Below are 19,811 nucleotides of genomic sequence, written 5' to 3' on the forward strand. Positions count from 1 at the left end.
GATGCACATTTGTTCTGTGTGTGTCAGGATCAGAAAGAACTGAGGGGAGGAAAAACCTGGGAACCAGCAAGGAACTTGCTTTGTGTATGAAGCTTTCCTAATAGAAAAACCTCTAAAGCTCAATCCAAATGTTTGGATCCTTGGGAAACAATGATTTCATCAGCAAATCTAACTACAGAGTGTACCCAGAAGACCCCAAATGAGGACAGTTGCAGGGAACACAAGGTTTAGCAGTGCTCTTGTGTTGATGTGATTAATAAGGCTGCTGATTTCCCACATCTTATCAGCTGACTGTAACACTGGTTTGTATATTTGTTATCTCCATTCTGCATTGTGGTATGGGTGGATAAATAGAAATACCATGGAGGCGACAGGAAACAAAACAAAAATAATCAAACATGTTTATCACTAGAGCATTAAAATGGCTGCTGTGGCAGACACCAGATGAATTATGCAATACATAACTTAATTCTCTGGGCCACAGATGTTTCATTTTTCCTGCAAGAAGCTGATTGAACCTTGAATGACAGTTTCAGGCAGTCTTTGATTGCTCTGTGGGTCACATGCTTGATATGACCTGCATTTGAGTTGCTTTCTACATGCTGTTGCTTTATAAAACATGTAAAATTGACATCGTGTTGGCTGCTCAAGGCCAAGTCAGGAGTAATTCCATGGGTTTGATATGCTGTGTGTGCAAGGAGGGGAGAGGAAAGGGTGCCTGTGTTTAAATTCTGCTGTGTTATTGAATCAGCTGAAGTCAGGAGAGGGGAATTGCAGAAAGCTCTTTCAATTTGTACCATGAGGCACGAGGAAATTGGGAGTTTGCTGCATCCATGGCATCTCAGGAAATTCTGTCACATCAGGAGTGGCTCCTGCTTCCCAGGGCAGGCTGGCAGTGCTGGGAATGTTTGTCTGGATCTGAGCACAGACACCTGGCACAAACTGCAGGTTTTGTTCCCCACCCCGAGGACTCCATCCTGCAAATCTGCTGGGCTGGTGCTGCTGCAGCACCTCAACCTCAGGGCCTCAGTGAGGGTGGGATTCTGGCATAAATACTTGAAAAATTAAAGATCAGAATGCTCTTCCTTGCTGTTCTCCATGTCCACAAAAGCAGCTCAGGAGGGTCACAGCAGAGTGGAATTGCAGGATCTCTGCTTGTATCCCAGTGCAGCACCTGCAGGAGGACCTGCCCACAGCTCCAGACATTCCACATTTCCCACCAGCTCCCTCAGGACTTGGTGGAAATGAATTTTGAGACAAGATTATTTCTTTCTGCAAATTTCAGGTGCAAAAATTGTCCTGAGTTTCCGCACCTTCTTTAAACTCCTCCGTGGCCTGAAGGATTGGTGTAGGGGGATACAGGACGAAGGTGGTGTAGAATGTAATCTTATCCCCCAAAGAGGTGCAGCTGAGCTAATTGCTAGAGATTAGGGCAGGCCTGATCTTAACAAGCCACACCTGTAACCAATAAGAACAGTGGTATAAAAGAGTGGATTGGTGGGCTCTGGAGTCAGATGGCTGCTGCAAGGACTAGGAACAGTCAGTGCTTAGAGAAGCTGCCTGTGAGGAATATTGAGGAGGTATGAAACTCTGGTGATATGAAATCCTTGTACTATAATGATAATAGAACTCTTGATATGTAAGATAACAGATTGGGACCACTGCTCTGAGATAGGAGGAAACCCAGAATGATCCAAATCTGGACATTCCTAATTTTGGACTTTAATGCTACTCGCGGGGCTTTGCAGGGTGAAGTAAAAGAAAATATCTGATCAGGAAAAAAAGGATTTATTGCATTTCTTTTCCTTTTTATGATGGGTAGCATGACTGCTGGTCATGGAGTTCACAAGAGATCTGCTCTTAGGGAGAGAGTAACACAATGAGAGCTGAGTAAGAGGTTTTTAAATGAAGGGTTAAACAGTCTGGGGAGCCAAAATTCATACTGGCCATGATGCAACATGTGCAAATATGTGCCACATAAGAAAATAGTATTGCTATCAAATAAAAAAGATGGATCATCTGTTTATGTATTGGGGTTTTTTTTAATCCAAGCAATACATCTTTTCTTTCTTCCAGCTGCTTATATTAAGTGTTCTCTGGTTTGCCAAGTGTGCCAAGGTTGTGTGTGTGTGACACTGTGGGAATTACAGCTCTGGGGTGCTGGGAGTTAATGTTGTCTGTTACATATAATTCTTATTTTTCCTCTTTGCCTTTTACTGAGCATATCAATTAATGTCAGTCATATCAATTTCTCTCCAGAAATGATTAAGAAAACACTGAGGATCTTTAGAAACTGCTCCCATGTGTATCACTGGAATAAAGCTGATTTCTGTTGTCTTTAAAACTTTCTAATTACAAACATGATTGTCTTATCCTTGAAATCCTGACTTAAAACATGAAAACAAAGTGCTGTGCAGGTTTTCTTGGAAAACACTTTCCATATGGAAAGAAAGATGCTTTGTTCTATAGGGTCTTTTCTCTCTAGTGATTGAGAAGATTCTTGTTTTGTTGGGGTACTGCTCAGTATCTTGGGCTTTATAAGCAGTTTCTTTAACCTTTTTCAATATTTGATATTGAGCATTTGAATACTTGACAACTTCTCCTGGATTATTTGGAGATCATACATGCAGATTGATTTTGGTGTGCTTGAGGAATCTTTCCCTGAGATTTATTTCCCCAGCCTGGATCCGTGCGTGGGGGCAGCGAGAGGAAACCAGGATGGATTCTAATAAAACAACAAAAAAAGATGGGAAAAGCCTTGGCTCCCTCTGCTTTTTGCCAAGGGAGGAACTTGATTTAGTGCAGGGTGTCTGCACAGAGGGGTCTGGGCAGTGTCCAGTGGACATTTCCCACTCCCAGATTAGTGCAGCTGACGTTGGGTGTAATCACCAGAGCACCTGAGCCCAGCCTGCCTTTGATCTCTCCATTTAAAGCCTCCACTCTCTCACTGCTTAGCAGAGAGGGGATTTTTTTCCTTCAATTGAGTTCCTAGGAAAGGAAACACCCAGTTCATTACTAAACTTGGTGGATTTATGAATCCCCAAACAGAGAAATTCTTTTACAAGAGGCCTGGATTTATATGACACTGGAAAAAGGATTATCTGATCTGAAGATCCTTAGGGGGTTGCTCTGAAAGAAAATATTAACCTATAGCTCTTGCAATTTGAAAAGTAGATTTGAGAACTTAGCACTAAAAGGTGTGTGACATCTTCCCCTTTGACATGTTATGCTGAGATCATTCTTTATTTTGTTCTTTGTACAACCCTTCTGCCTATTATTCCATCTTGTACTGGCACTAAAGGTGAATTTATCCTCTGTGGATGTTTGTTGGATTGGAATAATATTATGAATTCTAAAAACCACGTAAATGTGTGTACAGTGATACTCATAAAATGCCAAAAAATGAAATTAGTGGGGTTTTTTATATTATCTTCCTTTGGAAACTTTCTAGGAAAGTGTTTGTTGCCTAATTTCTAGGAAAGAAAAAAACAACAGATCCTGGGCACCTGGGCAGGTCACTGAGGAGCAGGGATTAGATGAGGGCATCCACAGCAGAGCTTAGGAAGTGGTTTGAATGTGGGTAGGGAATTTGTCTTCCCTCTGCTTTGCTTAAAGAAAAACTAAAATTGAATATTCAAATGCTGGAATGCTCCTGTGCCCTGAGTGAATGCTGTGATCATTGGGCTGCAGGCAATTCTGCCATTGTTTAGTGATCCGAAATTGCTTCCTAGAACCAGGAACCTTCCCTGATAAAAATTTCATTGAAACCTGAAAAAAATTCACTGCACTGCCTTGGCTCTTTTTTTTTTTGTCTTTCTTTAAATGCTTTGCCCCCTGCTCTTCTTTTCTTCCCTTCCCAAATATCCCAAATAACCTCACATTTTTTGCCTTGTGCTGGCCAAGTGCTGGGTTACACTGCCTGTAATTTTAAGAGGCTGAGCTGTTTACCTAATTTGGCCAAAATCTGCTCTATGCTGATCACAGATATATGTTACAAGGAGGATTTTTTTTTCTTTTTTTTTTTTTCCTTAATTAAACATAAATGCACATTAGTTGATAATGTCTGCTTTTAGTTTGAAATTGCCTGCGTAAATGTTTGGGTAATTAGAACATTTTAACAAGCCCCACTGGCTCCATATACCGTTTGCTCTGACTAGTAAACTTTTACATGTTTTTAAAGAAAACAAATGTGTGGGGAAAAAATGTTGTTTGTTTTTTGCCAAACCAAAGTATTAATCTGCCCTGGTAGGGAAGTTTCTTGGCCACGCCACTGACTGCAATTTCCAAAGTGTCATCTGTATTTTTCAGTCCTTCCATGTATAAAGAATCCAACAGCAGTTTCCTTCAAGGTTGAGTAAGTTTGAATGTTTAGGGGGCTGTAGCCACAAGATTTGGCAAACCATTCACTTGTCATGTTAATAAAAAAGGAATTGTTTCTGCCTCTTTAAGCTAGTAGCTAAATGAAGGGCTTGGATCAACTGGGTTTTAATCATGATGTCCAGATTCTTCTTGCTCGCACGTGAATAACTTTGTGGTGTTGAGGGTTTTCATCTGATTTAATTTTATTTAGAAGAGGAACTGAGCTTCTTCCCTCTTACCAACCCTTGAATTTGCTGACTTGTTATGCTCTTCAAACCTAATCGGTTTTCTTGATCTTAAAATGAAAATCGAGCCTTTCTGCACATTTTATTTCCCCAAAGCAATTGAATTGAAAAGTGGGGTGGTTTAGGTTTTTTTCCCAGCTCCTTAAGTTGTTTTTTATAGATGGCATGTTAGCTTTGAGGGCTGTTTCATGACTGGTAAAAGCTTATACCTTGTAAAATCCATAGCTTTTAATGCATTTTGTTTCTCACTTCAAACACAGTACTGAGAGAAGAAATAATAGAATATTTCATGGTCGTGCTGTTCCAACAGTTCAGATTCTTTTTACATGGTGATGCTGATTTTGTAGCTCCAAATGCTTGGGCTTAAAATTTGATTTCCTAAATTCCTTAGTCTGAAAATGTTGAAACTTAGAACAGGCTGTAATACACCCTGAAGAACTGTCTTGCTTACATGATCACTTCTCCTCTACCACAGAGATTGCAAGAAACTGGATCAGGTAAATGATTATATTATCTGTGGAATGCAAAAACACTGGGTAGATAACATTTATTCCTGAAAACAGATTTTCCCCACTCCTTTTCTCATGAGCTGTGTTAATGTTTACAAAGTACCAACCTTGACCAAACCCTGAATAATGTTGGGTTGCAGTGTGGAAATCTGGTGTAACCCACCATAAATATCAGTGTATTTTAGCAAAATATCTTCTTGTTATTAATTACCCTCATTCTCTGTATCTGTCTGAAGAAAGAACTTTTCTCCTTGCCTTCATCTCTTGGGGTGAGGGGGAAATTGAGACACTCATGAGGGGCCAAGGTGAAATTAAAAAGTGAAATAATCAGATCTTTGGTTCCTAAAAGTCAGCTTAGTTCACATGGAGTGACTTTGGTCACAAATAGATTCTGGGTAACCACAATTTTGTTGATTAGATAAAGAAATTCTTCCCTGTGAGGCTGGGCAGGCCCTGGCTCAGGGTGCCCAGAGCAGCTGTGGCTGCCCCTGGATCCCTGGCAGTGCCCAGGGCCAGGCTGGGAATTGGGGATTGGAACACCCTGGGACAGTGGGAGGTGTCCCTGCCATGGCAGGGGTGGAACAAAGTGATTTTCCAAGGTTCCCTTCCAAGTTCCCTTCAAGATTCCCATCAGATTTTCAGTGCAAGCCTGCAGGACAAGCCCAGAGCTGGATGATGCTTTGCCTGCCAAGTTGTTCTGTTGAAATAAAGAGGAATATTGAAATAGGAAGGGCTGAAAATGAACAAATGTAGCAGAGGGTGAACACATCAAAAATGACCTGTGTGGGACTCAGTGAGGCAGGCAGAGCTGCCTCATGTCTGACAGGTCTGAATTTGACACAGTCCTTTGTAAACAATAAATCAATGCAGGTTGTTTCTGTGAGTGCATAAAAGGTGTGAGAACTGTAATTTATTTTATAATAAATACTTGTGCTAAGCAAACAGTGAATGCAGCTATTAGAGACTTTCTCAAATAAGTGATTTTAGGCTGCTGAGTGCCAGCTACTGATGTGGTAGTCAAGCTTTTAAAACGAAAAGCCTGAATTCCTTTTGAAGATTCTCCTGAATGCTGTTGACACTTGTGCTGGGAAAGAATACAGAGTAATTTAATTCATTACTTTACTTAAAGATAGCATTTATGGCTGCAGCATTACCCTCCATCTGTGTGCAGACTCTAGGCTGGAGGTGTTTACTTGAACTTTTTTGGAGATGTTGCATCCTTTTATTAGGGGTGCTGGAAAGCTTGGGAGAAAAAAATGTAGGAGGGAAAGGGGAGTTGAGGATCAGTCAGCTGGTGTGTCTGGATACAAGGACAAAGGGACAATTTTGCCTTTGGCTACAGTTTGACACTTTACTGGATTCAGTCAGAATTATCTGTGCACGCTGAAGGGCACAAATGTCATTTTTATGGCATTCTATATCCTCAGTTGCTTTTTTTTTTGTAATTGGCTGTGTATCCCAGTGCTGTAATAGAGCTCTTAAATCCTGACCCCGGCCAAAATGGGACACAAATACCAGTATTAATATTTCTCTCCATTTCAAATGCAGTGCTGAGTGTTTTTACCTTATTTTTCCATCACCATCTTGTGTTTCCCTGGCAGCCACTCACCCTTCCTCTGGCTCAGGGTGCTTTTGAGTTTAGTGCTCTTTTGAGCCTCTCTCCCCTTGGTCCATTGGCCTTGGGTATCCCTCTGTTCCTGCCTTGCTCCTCTGTCTTCTCCAGTTCCCCAACGTTTGGCTCCCCTTACCTTGCCCCTTTCAAGGTGGCTGAAGGTCCTTGGATGGGTCCAGACTCCCTCACACTTTCCCCCCCCTTCCCACTCATCTTTTCTCCATCAGAGTCCTCTTCCTTTCTGCCAGAATAAAGAGTTTCCCTGGCTGAGCTCACACCCCACCTTTGCAATCTCCCTCTCTCAATCCCAGGGGTTTTTGCTTCCAAATCTTTCACTCCTTGCAGGTGCTGTGGTGTTCCAGACCTTTGGCTGATACCTGCTCCCCTGTTTGGGTGGAAATGCAGGGATTTGAGTGTTCTCCCCAGCCTCCAGAGAAGGAGAGGAAGCTGCATTGGCTTCTGCAGGCAGCTTCCCAGCTCTGCTCTCTGACAGAACCCAGACATCATTTACTGGCTCCATATAACCTGAGGCATCCACACATAAATTGAGCCCGAATGCAGAAGCTTGTATAAAGAGGATCCTTAAACTATCCTGGCTAAAAATATTTGTGAAATGCTGGGAAGCATCTTTTTAGTGTGTTGGGATGCTCTCTTCCCTCCTCTCTCGGTTACAGATACACAGTGGGGTCGCTTGCATGGGCTTTGGGGCATCTTTTTCACATGAAATATTGTCATTTCCATAAGTGGGTTAATAAGTTTTTTTGGGCCTGGAGTCTGAAACAAAAGATGTTTCACAACTGCAGAGGCTGAAGAGATGGAAGGTGTTATTGCAGGCTGATGTTGATGTGCCTGGGTCAGTCTTGTGGCTGCTCCCTTGAATCCTTTTTTTGCCCAGGCAGTGGCTGTTCAGTAAGTAATGACCATTATTTATTATTAATTCAAAATGGTGTGCAGGATTTCTGCCCAGTGTGAGAGCACATTAGCTTCTCCTGCACAAGAAAACACATGTTAATCTGTTTTCCATTATTGTCCAAAAGATCTTTTCAGAAGGCAGTTCATGTTGCCCAAACAACATTAAAGGCTGTAATTAAAAATAATTTTCCATTAATTTATATACATGCACATTTACTTATTATGATCTTTTGCTGCATTTCCCTAAGTGTACACCCAAAAGCCTCAAATGCTGTTGAGGAATAAGTCAATATTCCCTGTAATGATCCAGTGTGGAGTGTGCCAGAACCCTGGTGTACTTCAATTAACCATCTTTCCTAACAAACACCTGCACAGGGAAATGGATCTTCTGTGAGAATCAGCAGAAAAACAAACCCTGACTTTTCTGCATGGGCAGAGGAAGGGAATTCCAGTATTTCACAGCTTTTACTGATAATGATCTGCTACAGATTAAAAACAAAAACCAGACATTATGGTGTTGGCAGATTGCAAAAGGACTTGCTGGTAAAGCTGCTGTTCAGAGGAGATGAGGACAGTGTTTATTGCTTCCATATGGTTCAGGCATACAAGACAGGCAAAATGTCTGGGGAGAATAATCTGTCTTATTATATTGAAACAGAACATTCTTCAGGGCTGTCAGCCCTTTCTCCTGGTACCTTTCCCAGGTGAGCATGAGTGGGAAATATTTGCCCATGATTGAGCATGAAGATAAGAAAAGATTGCTTAAGGATTGGCTCCATTTGTGTGAGTGAAGTATTAGAAAATGCTGATTTTTAAAGGGGCAGGTCAGGGAGCTGCTCCCTAACACAGGGATCTGAAGGATCTCTTTTTTCCTTTGAATATTTTTATAGTTTTCAACCCTTTGACTTTCCAATTCAGCTTTGCAAAGTGCATTAGGGGTCTAAATTTAGAGTTTGATAAATTCCTGTAAAAAAACCCCTCCTTTCCACATAATGTAAAATTTAATTTCTTGGTCTCTTTCACCTCTTGATATTCTTTTTTTTTTTTAGCTGAATTAGGAACCAAACTTCTGGGCACACTGAAACAGAAGAGCAGCTGGTTGCTTTTGTATTTGTGGGGAGTTGACTGAAGAACTGCAGTCTTTAACTTCTCCATAATTATCACTTGGGAAGCACCTTTCCTTGTAGAAAAGATGACACTGCCTGGAATTTTGGGGAGTAAAACCTTCAAAGATCCAATCAATATGCTCAAATATCAATTTTCCTATTGCATTGCAAAAAGGGGGACAGGCAAAGGAATTAGAGATTTGCAGAGTGGTCCAGAAAACTCCAGAGGGTCTCCCCAGTCAGGAGATGAGCTCAGTGCTTCTGTGTCCTTTTACAGATCAATATTGACAATAAATATTGGTGTTTGTGTGCCTCTTGCTGTGCCTGAGCTTGTGCAGCTGCCATTCTCTGTGTGATAACAAAACTTCTGCTCTCTTCTCCTCCCAGGGCTGATGAAATCGAGATGATCATGACAGACCTTGAAAGAGCAAATCAGGTAGGATTTTAAATGAATCCCCCATAAAATTCTAAGTGACTTTGATTATTCTTTTTTTATTCTCTTTTGGATTTCACGACAGTTCTTTTATGTGCATTTTGCAGTCATAACTGTGTGGAGTAAGAAAATATGCAAATTTTGAGCAAAATACAGCTCTTTAGGGATGCTCTGAAAGGATTGTGTGCACAGTAGAGCAGTGCTTGCCGTATATTTACCTTCTAATAATTTAAACTTAAGTTTCTCACTGTAGTTATTCATGGTTTTATGTTTGTAAATCCATCATGTTGGCCCCTACTCAGACATGCTGGTGAATGGTTTGCCCAAATTAAAGAGCCTTTGCCCTGTGGTTGTTGCAGGACTGCAGGTTTGGGGACTTCTCCAGACTTTTTTCCCCTTCCTTTTCTACTGTGTTTTATTGGCATATTAATTTTTAGCAAAGGTTGGATCAGACTGTTCTTTATGTGCAGGACCACAAAGAAATTACCATTTCTTCCTGCAGATATTAATTTGGGCTGTGAAATGTCTCTCTGGTCACACATTCCTGGCACGAGTGGCAGAAATAGAGTTTTAAAAAACCCAAACCCACCAGCCATGCAGAGAACCCTTCTGAGTGAGTGAGGTGGAGGAGATGTGTATGGATTCCATGATAATGGAAATTCCACAAACCACTGGCTGCTGGTTTCACAGAGGGAAAGCCTCAGCCAGGATTTGCTTGTCAGTGAACTTCATTAATCCCTCTGCCAGGTTCCACCAGAGATTGCAATCTCCAGTCTCCCAGGCTATGGATTTATAATCCAGCTGGAGTTTGCCTTAGAGCAGCTCCCTTCCAGGAAAACAGTGGCAGCTCCTTCCCCTGCCCGGGTCCTGCTGTCAGCAGTGCTTGTGTGAGCCAGGCCAGGTCACTGATCCTGTTGAAAATGTACCCCCTGCTCCAGCTGCTGGTTTGTTTTGTCTTTTCCCTTTTGCCAGATCAGCTTTCAGCCCCCACACTCCCCTGCTGCAGCTGTCAAGGCTGTTGGCTTTTATATTAGTTCTTGGAAAACTGGAAAAATACAAATCACAGAATTATTTCCACTGGAAAAGCCCTCCAAGATCTCCCAGTCCAACCATCACCAAGGCCACCACTAACCCATGTCCCCAAGTGCCACATCCACAGGGACTGAAATCCCTGAAGGGGTGGGGACTCCACCACTGTCCTTGGTGAAGAGAAGAGATTTTCAGTGAAAAGATTTTTCCTGATATCCCACCTTGGAGCATCCTGAGGCTGTTTCCTCATGTACTATCACTTGTAACCTGGGAGCAGAGCCCAACCCTCACCTGAAGTCTCCTTTCAGAGAGTTTTAGGAAGAGAGATCCCCCCTGAGCCTTTTTCCCCAGGCTGAGCTCCCTCAGCCACTCCTGCTGCCCCAGACCCTTCCCCAGCTCCATTCCCTTCCCTGGACACACTCCAGCATCTTAATGTTTTAATGAAGCCAAAATGATATTTGTGAGTTGTTGAGTTGATTATTTAGTCAGTAAAAGCAAGCTGCTGTTTGTACAGTGGGTTTTTAGTTCTGTCAAAGAACTTTTGTAGACAGCATTAAATATTTATGAAAGTGCTAGTAATTATTTGGAAATATGTAGACTTTTTAGAAATTATGTAGGTGTTAAAAATGTTTTGGTAGAATTATTTTGTGATTTTTTTTCAAAGGCAGTACACTTTGCAATGATTTACCCAGTAGTAGTTGTTTTTTTTGCCCTCAGTCTAAAGGGGGCCATAGTTAAAGAGCAATCTTTCTAAATTCCTTATTGTCTCCAGAAATGGATTATACCTGTTTATCTAGAAATGCTATTTTTCTATCTAACTGGTACAAAGATGCAATGTAGGTTGTTTTTTTTTTACTTCATTGTGGTGCTTTTCTTGTAATTAGGTAAAATTTACAACTGCTTGTGTGCATAACCCTTAGTTTGGTTATTATTCTGCAAAATCTGCCTGTACATAAAACCAGCATGCTGTTCAGCTGAGCTGTTGGAAGACCAGAGATGGGGATTCTGTCTCACTTTCCCTCATCTTCCTCTCCTCCTCCCCCTCTGGCTGCTGAGGGCCCATCCCCTCCCAAGCAGCAGCTCTGGCACCTGGGGGTCCTTCACTGAGGGTTCACTGAGCTCAGCAGGTGCAGGAGATCCTGGATTTGGGATGAAGGGTTTGTTCTCTGGGGGTTTAGCAGCTTGAGGCAGCTAAAAAAAAACATTGGAGAAGCCACAGCACCCAAATCACAGAATCATGGAATGGTTTGAGTTGGAAGAGACTTCAAAGCTCATCCAGTGCCACCCCTGCCATGGGCAGGGACACCTTCCACTGTCCCAGGCTGCTCCAAGCCCTGCCCAGCCTGGCCTTGGGGGCAGCCACAGCTGCTCTGGGCACCCTGTGCCAGGGCTCAGCACCCTCCCAGCCAAAAATTCCTTCCCAATATCCCATCCATCCCTGCCCTCTGGCTGTGGGAGCCATTCCCTGTGTGCTGTACCTTCATCGCTGTACCTTCATCGCTTGTCCTCTCCAGCTCTCCTGGAGCCCCTTCAGGCCCTGCAAGGGCTCTGAGGTTTCCTGGAGCTTCTTTCCAGATGAGCACCTCCCAGCCCAGCTCCAGCCCTGGAGGAGCTCCATGGAATTCCTCTGGAATTGCTCCAACAGCTCCATGTCTTTGTTGTGCTGTCCTTGTGTCCCCAAGAGGGACACAAAGGGACACCAAGGGACCCTGTGGCCTTGGAGGAGCCGCGGAAGTGAAGGGCAGGTTCACCTGGAGAGGAGCAGGAGCTGCTGCAGGCTCAGCTCATTTGCTGCCCATAGAGTCTCTGCCTTGTGTGATGCTTTACCTTTATAAAGCACTGTGATGGATTCTGTCTAATCTTTGGAGCAGCAATTCCTGTGTTTTACCTCTTCACAGTTGAAAAAAAATAAAAATTACTGGAAGAAATTAAATCTATTGCACAGGCCAGAAAGTGAGTTTGCATCAGGCTGAAGTGTTACAATTGCAGAAACAAGTACTTAACCTAATTATGTATTTAATAGTTAAATTAACATTTCCTTTTACCATTTCAGTAAGTGCTCATTCCCCATTATTAAGGCTACCTTTAAAGAGTAGTGCTCAGCACGACTCCTGCTCTGCTCAGGGACTGCCTTGCTGCTGTGGATGTGATGTTTTGCTGCTCTGGAATTAGCACTGACCCAAATGACTGGGATTCAGAGCATAAATTTCCACTAAAAATATGGGAAAAATAAATTGATGTAAATTTTCATATATCTGACACTTCTTGAAAATGCCTTTCTCTTTTTAAATCCAGAGCTGGCACTTCAGAACTTCCTTTGCTGTTCCTCTCTGGCTACTGGGAGGTGGGGAATGCATTTCCCTCTCCAGGGAACAGGGTGTGCCCCCTGACTTTGGTCCAGGTGTCCATAAAAATGATCAAATCCACAGGGACAGAGCTGATGTTGTGGCTCCCAGCCCTGTGGGGTGAAGCAGGGACCATTCTTATCTTCACCTCCATCACCTTCTCCTCGATGTTTTTTCTCACTTGGATTTTTTCCCACTTGGATCCTCAAGTTTTTTCATGCAGGAGCTTTCTGGGCTACTTTGCTTAATACCAACCCCAGAACAAATTACTGCCTCATCAGAATAATTGCCTTTAAATGCCAGTGAGCTTTGCAATTTTCTGCTCAGAGAGAGGGAGGTGTAGTGACCACAAAGCTCCCTCCCTCTCCATTGTGCCATTAACACAAGGTGTAAACTGAATTTTCCCACAAAACATCACAGTGAGAGAAATGAATCCCTCACTGGGTGCTGCAGATGAGGGGAGGTGACAGCTCCTTTTTTCTCAGGTGCTCAGTGCCATTAATCCATAATCTTGAGTGAGGTTTTGTGGCAGGACTGGCAGAGATCAGAGGACACCAAGCTACACCCCCTGTGAGGGTGATGTGGGTGTAACCCTTCCCTTGGAAAGTCCTAGAGGGTTTTTTAATATAAAAAAGAAAAGAATGGTCCATTGAATGTCTGGTCCAGCTGCAGCTGCCTGGAGGGGAGCTGTTGGCTCCTGCCATGGGGCTTTAGGAAGGGTGTGGGATCAGAAGCCCAAACCCCCTTTGGATTCGTGGTAAAAGGTGGAATTCCATCATGTCCAGGCTCAGGAGAGCCATGGTGCAGAATCCCTGTCCATCCCTGTCCATTTCTGTCCATCCTCCACTCATCCCCAGGCCTGTAGCACCCTGTGGCTCAGTTCCTACTGAGGGCACCATAAATCAAATACAATAGGAAGGGCTCCTTTTCACTTTATTAACCCAGCAGCTCAATGACAAAACTTGATAACATAACCCAGAGTTCCCCCTGCATTTCCATGAAGATTTAATAATGCTGTAGTTTGGTGAAGGGACTCGTTTTATTAAGATTTCATTTTGCACAATAAATCACTGCATATTTTCTGATATGCTACGAAGTATAAGAATAAATAATTAAAACTAAACTACCCGTACTTGTCAAAATAAATGATTTATCATAGTTTGGGATACAGCATCTTTGAATTTTTTATTGTTTGATTCCCAGAATATTCTAATTTCCAATCAGGGAAGTTAATGAAGCTCCAGTATACATGTCTGCATTCACAGCAGTTACAGTTGTGTGACTGTTTATTTTAGACAAATATTTATGGTTAGCACTTTGCTGTACCTTTTCAAGTTTGCACCTTTCCAGTGTTTATGGCAGCAAAGTCAGGAATCTTTTTGGACTACAAATTTATTCAAATGAATTATTGTTATGTTTCTGTACTTCATCCAGGAACCTGGAATCATCCAGTTGTGCCTGAGAAAAACAGAGGGGTTTGTTGGGAAGAATAATTCCTAGGCTGTGAAAACAGAAATATTTAAATATATTTGAGTATTTAAATATATTTAATATAAATATATTTAAATTTTTAAAATTACAGCTGGGCTCATTTTAAGGTTTTAATACTGAGTCTGAATTTGTGGTTTCATGTCATTGATGTGTCCAGATCTCTTTTCTGCATTTACACATTGATCACATAGTTTAAAAAATAAAATCTAATGGGCTTTGTAATTTGAGCTTCCTGCAAAGGAAAAGGTGCTTTTTCACTTTTAAAACAAAAAGAGAAGAACTTTGGTTAGGGTTGTTGCTCCTGGGTTATTGTATTTTAATCTGAAAAAGGAGGAAATTGATTTGAAAAGCATACTCAAGTATAGGTATCCTTAGATACTGAGAGTGGTAAGAGAAAGAAATCATGAGACTTTGTGTGTGTGGATTATGTTGTATAAGCTATAGAAGAAGAATTAATTTATTTTTTCTTCTGTTATCCCTTTGGAAAAGCCAGATGTTTCCTTTGGTTTTCTTTCCATCTTCACAGTGCTGATAGTGCTCCCAGATTTCTAGTTCTTATTTTTTCTGGGGAAAGAAAGTCAAATATAGAAACTTCTAATACCAATAAATCAAGAAAAGTGTACTTTCTAAAATATAGCAGCTTTTATTAAAGAATCTAGACTGGATCAATATCATTTATTCCACAGAAATGTAGTGTTGGGTTTTAAAGTCTGTAGAGGAAGAGTTAGTGAATTTAAGCAATTTTTGGAGCCAAACTGCCACTAAAATACATAAAACAGTGTCTGCTATAAAAGTAGAAAGAAAACCTCACCAGGGTGTTTTAGCAGAAATGCTGCTCTCAAGATTATTTTTTATTTCCTTGTGTGTGGCACCTTCCCGTCTCCAACAAATCACATTGGAAAATGGTTCGAAAAGATATTCCTGCTAAGTGAGATTGCCATAAAATATGTATGGTTTTGAGCAGCAGATGGAATAAATTCCCCTTTTCACTCAGCAGCACAAGTGCAGCACAATACAGGTGGTGCTGATGCTCAGGGGGGGTTTGCTGTGACCACCACAGCCCTGATGAGGCACCCCTGGGTTTGCAGGGATGGGATGGGAAGGAATCATGAAGGGAATTTCTCAGAATCTCTGCTGGTCAGAGTGACTCTGAGATAGGTACAAATCTCTTTTCCCAGCCCAGCAGTCACAGAAGGAGTCAGGATTTTTCTGTTCTCGTTTTCAAGGTTGTTTATTGTTTCTTATCTATAAAATTCTTTCTCTGACCCACCAAGGTCTGTCTGGCAGGTTGGGTTGAGGCACAATGGTGTTAGCTTTTATACTAAAAACTACATGTACATTATTTACCAGAACTTCCCAATACCTATCATCTGTGTTAGACAGCGAGCTTCTACCTTAAACCAATATAAAAATGCCAACATCACCCAGAACATGGAGGCTGGGAAGAAGAAAGAAGGAGAGCAGGGTACGCCCAAATTCCTCCATCTTGGGACCTTGAGCCCCCATTCTAAAACCCCAAAAATCAATTTTTCACCCTGTGACAAACTGACTATTATTCTACTTAAACTCTCTTGACTTGTAATTCTTCATATGAAGGTGGTAATTTGCTCCATGGATTAAAATCAATGTCACAGGTGGCTTGAGCTCTGTGCCAAGGTCTCTGTGCCCCCTGACAGGGTCTTGAATCCTCCAGGACAGTCAGAGGAATTTCCTGGGTTCCTACAGGAATTCATCCTGCTGTATTGCACCAAGGCTGGCACAAGACCCTGCCACAGGTTTTGCTTTCATTTCTGACTCCCTTGGCAGTGGCCTGGGGGCTTTCTTTGAGTACCATCCCCTGGGGAATTGCTCCATCCTTGGAAGTGCCCCCATCCCTGGGGAACTGCCCCATCTCTGTAAGTGCCCCAGTCCAGGTTGGACAGGGCTTGGAGCACCCTGGGGTAGTGAAGGTGTCCCTGCCCTGGCAGGGGGTGGAATGAGATGAATTTTAAGGTCCCTCCCAGCCCAAATCCATAGATCCAGTGAAGTTACACTGCTTCGTGGCAGATGAATGCATTCACTTAATCGTGGGATTTCACTGTCTGTAAAATGGGAATAAAAACGTTTCCTTTGCAAAGGGCATTTGAGATCCTTGCACGGAGAAGTTCTGTATAAAGGCAAAATATGGTTAATATTATTTTCATGCAAACATGGGCTTCCTGCAAATGCCTGGCTATCAGTTGGGAATACATTTATCTGGCAGCCTTTCAGCACACGGAGGAAAGTGCAATAGCCTGAAGACAAGAATGAAGACAGCCCAACCTCTTCTGGTTGGTGGAGTTTTTTCTCTTTTTTTGTGTATTTCTCCATTGTTGGAAAAAATAGGTGCCAGAGCCCTGAAAAATCTTTCATGTCCCTGATGTTCTGCTAACCTTGCTGCTGTTCTGTGCAAGTTAGGGCCATCTAAAGGTTTTAAAGCAAATTTTTATATCTGAAAAGTTAGGAAATTAAAACACATTGAAGCAGTGTGTTTTAATTGATGTTGTACTCCAAGAAACACAGCTTTTGCAGCAGCTTGCAAGTCTGAATGTCAGCTCCAAGCGTGGTGATTGCTGCCATAACCAGGCTCATTAACTGCAGCAGAATTACTTGTGATAATACCCCCTCCTCACCCATAGGAAGATTTTCCCACATACAGCACTGAATTTAGCATGGAATAAGGAGATAGAGTTGGGCTGGTGGAACTTTAACGGAAAGGTTATACATTTTTTTTCACATTAGTATCTCATTTTGCTGTTCACACCACTGGTCTTTGATCAAATTAACATTTTACTGTAAGTAGAAGAGCACTCAGTTCATGCTATTCATTATCTTGTCAGGAAACAAGGAGAATAATTTAAACTGGATATATTGTGTAAGGTTTTTTTTTCTATTTTTAATTGGAAAGCACACGGCAGCATTACAATCATGACCTCCTGGCTCCACTGTGAGCAGTACAATATTTATGTGCTCTGTGAAAGAAAATGGAACTATTTTGAAATATTTTGTTACCAGGGAGGTAGTTCTGTACTAGAAAACAGTGGTGGAGGAATTAGGAGGAATTGAACAACTGAACTATGCTGAAAAATAGGATTTTGGGTAATGTTAGATTTGCATGAACTTCATCAAGGCAGCCTGGGACAGTGGAAGGTGTCCCTGCCATGGCAGGGGTGGGATGGGCTTTAAGCTTCCTTCCAAACCCTTTCTGTGATTCTATGAATCTTTGTATTTCTCAGCTGAAGTGGGACAGTTCCACACAAACAGAAGGTTTTGTGAACTTTGCAGAGGCTCCAAGTTGTGCAAGATTCCTCAGATTTAGCCATTTTCCATACTGGGCGCCTGTCTCTGGCTGCTCTCTTTTTTCTCACTTCAGGAAAAATTGTTCAACCATTTTCAAGAACAAGATTAGGAAAAAAAAGAAACCATTTTCTCTCCGATGTTATGAGTTTTTCTTGCTGTTTTGGTGAGGAGCCTGCTGTGCCCAGATTTAATAGAAGGGGTTTGATGAGGGATGGTTCCATTTTTTCTCAGGGTTGTATCTTCTGTTGCTTCAAGTAGAAGAATTAAAAAAAAAAAAAAAACAGCCTCAGTTTGGCCATCCTATAAGAGTCTGGAAAAAAAGAGTTCAGAGAAACTCAGCAGAATCTGGATTGAATTTGTTCAGGCTTTGCTGCTGTCCCAGGCACACTGCAGTCACTGCTCTGGCTGGGTGAGCACCCACCAAGCAGGTTCTGCTTTTCCTGCGTGTGATGTGAGATTTTGTGGGGGCACAAGGAGGGGAGACGCTCCCCAGGCTGCCCCTGCCATGACTGGAGAGATCAGCATGGGAGCAGGATGGGGAGAGAGGCTCGTGGTGAGCAGGGAATGGGGACAGACACCGGGACAGGGACACTTGGAGGTCCTTTTGTGAGAAGAAGCAACGAGGAGAAGAGGAAGGAGGAAATCGTGGGGGTAAGGCTCATTCTGGAAGTTTGTGGATGTTCTTTAGGCTTGCCTGCCTGGAGCTAGAGGCACCCTGGAGCACAGAGGGGACAGAGATAGGGCTCCTAAATGAATTAGGAAGGGGACAGAGTGACAAGCAGAGAGGGGTGGCAGTGGAAGAGGCAAGCCCAGAGGGTCTGGCAGGGGAGCAGCACCTCAGCCACTGGGCAGGGGTAGCTCCTGCCAGGCTGGGAGCCTCCAGCCAGGGCTGCTGTGCAGGGAAATGTGCCAGGAACCCACACAGCTCCAGCCAGGGTTGTGCCAGTGCAGTCCTTAATGTCCTGAAGTACCCATGCTGTTCACCTCTGGTGGTGCAGCGGAGCTCCCATGAGGAAGGGGTTAATGCCATTGGAAAAGGGGAGTGGGATTAGCTTGGAGCCAGTGATCACACAGGGGACAAGAGGACAAAGAGAAGATCACTCACCAAGCCATGTTCCTCTCAGAGCTGATGGAGCAGGGGATCTCATTGGGAAAATCTCTTTGGAAAAGCCCCAGCAGGTCCTGTGTGCTGCCATCCGAGCACCAGCCTCAGGCTTGGCTTTTCCAAACTTGTAAGTGCTCAAATTTGAAACTAGCATTCTTTTAACAGGGTTTTGTGTTTCATTTATAATTTATATTGCAATAGCACCCAAAAGTGCTTTCCAGACACTGAGCACATCTGTAATTCTGCCTCTAAAAGGCTTCCATTCTGTGAGAGAGGGGGAAAAAAGGAAGAGAATTGACCAGTATTTCCCAAATAGAATTGCCCAGAGTTTGTGCTGATGTATTTTTAACAATGCCTGGTATGAAATCTTGTCTGGTATTATTCTGAGGATCACAACAGGTGTTGGGAATTGGCTGGGGAGGCTGTGCAGAAAGGGCAGCTGACAGCTCACTGTATATGCAGATGTAGCACCTATTAGCAATATCCTCTGTGGTTTGCTCGCATGCAAGCTGAATAGATTCTCCAAACAATGCTGCACTGAATGGAAGCCATCAGCAGAATTGCTCAAGGCTGCAAAACCCATTACTTATCCAGCAGTAGATGGAAGAGCAAGTGCCACAGTGTAGTAACTTGTCCTGCTTTGCTGGAGTTGTTCTGCAGTTATTAGATCAATATATGTAGCTGCACATCTAATAAAGTACCAGAAAATAATTTATCTCAATGTGTGTTGTTAGCTCAGTATTTATCCTAATATTATCAGCCACATAAACCACATAAATCCCTCTTTTTGTGCCTTTTTTTTGCTGCTGTTTCCACATTTCCTAAGCACACAATAGGCTGTGTCCCCTGCTCTGATTATTGGAACCACATCACTGTACTTTTTACAATCACATTTTAATTACAGCTGTAGAACCTATGCAAAATCATTTAATACAATGTTGTGAGCAAATAGCACAGATGATGCATTTAGGATTTGATTGCTGTTAGTTTACTCATTGATTAAACATGCAGAGAATGCTTTGACTGGGGAGGAAGTCAGAGACCACACACACACAGGGCTGTAGGGCTTAAATTCACTGTAGGATTCATATTTTCTATAGATTTTATATTTGCTATAGATTTTATATACATTATATGTTTTATATTACTATAAGTTGTATATTCACTATACCTTCTATATTCACTCTAATTTTATATTCGCTACAGGTTTTATATTTGCTCTATGTTCTATATTCACTATTTTAGATTTATATTTTGATTTTAGACCTAGGTTTTCCAAAGGATTAGCCAGGAGTCTCTGGAAGTTTGGGTGGCTCAAAAATGGCAGTGGGAATTTATCATTCCATG

The 19,811-nt window shown here is 42.4% G+C and overlaps 1 protein-coding gene across 3 annotated transcripts in view; it reads left to right on the forward strand.

Moving 5' to 3' along the window:
- Nucleotides 1-19,811, forward strand: part of CUX1 (cut like homeobox 1) — a 273,252-nt gene that overhangs the window by 162,625 nt on the left and 90,816 nt on the right. For all 3 annotated transcript variants that reach the window (XM_058817804.1, XM_058817802.1, XM_058817803.1), the window contains exon 9: nucleotides 9,131-9,179. In XM_058817804.1, coding sequence (XP_058673787.1) covers nucleotides 9,131-9,179 — 49 coding nt within the window. The remainder of the gene's footprint in view (nucleotides 1-9,130; nucleotides 9,180-19,811) is intronic.

This window comes from Ammospiza caudacuta, chromosome 20 (assembly GCF_027887145.1).
Source record: "Ammospiza caudacuta isolate bAmmCau1 chromosome 20, bAmmCau1.pri, whole genome shotgun sequence".
In the NCBI taxonomy this organism is placed as follows: domain Eukaryota; kingdom Metazoa; phylum Chordata; class Aves; order Passeriformes; family Passerellidae; genus Ammospiza; species Ammospiza caudacuta.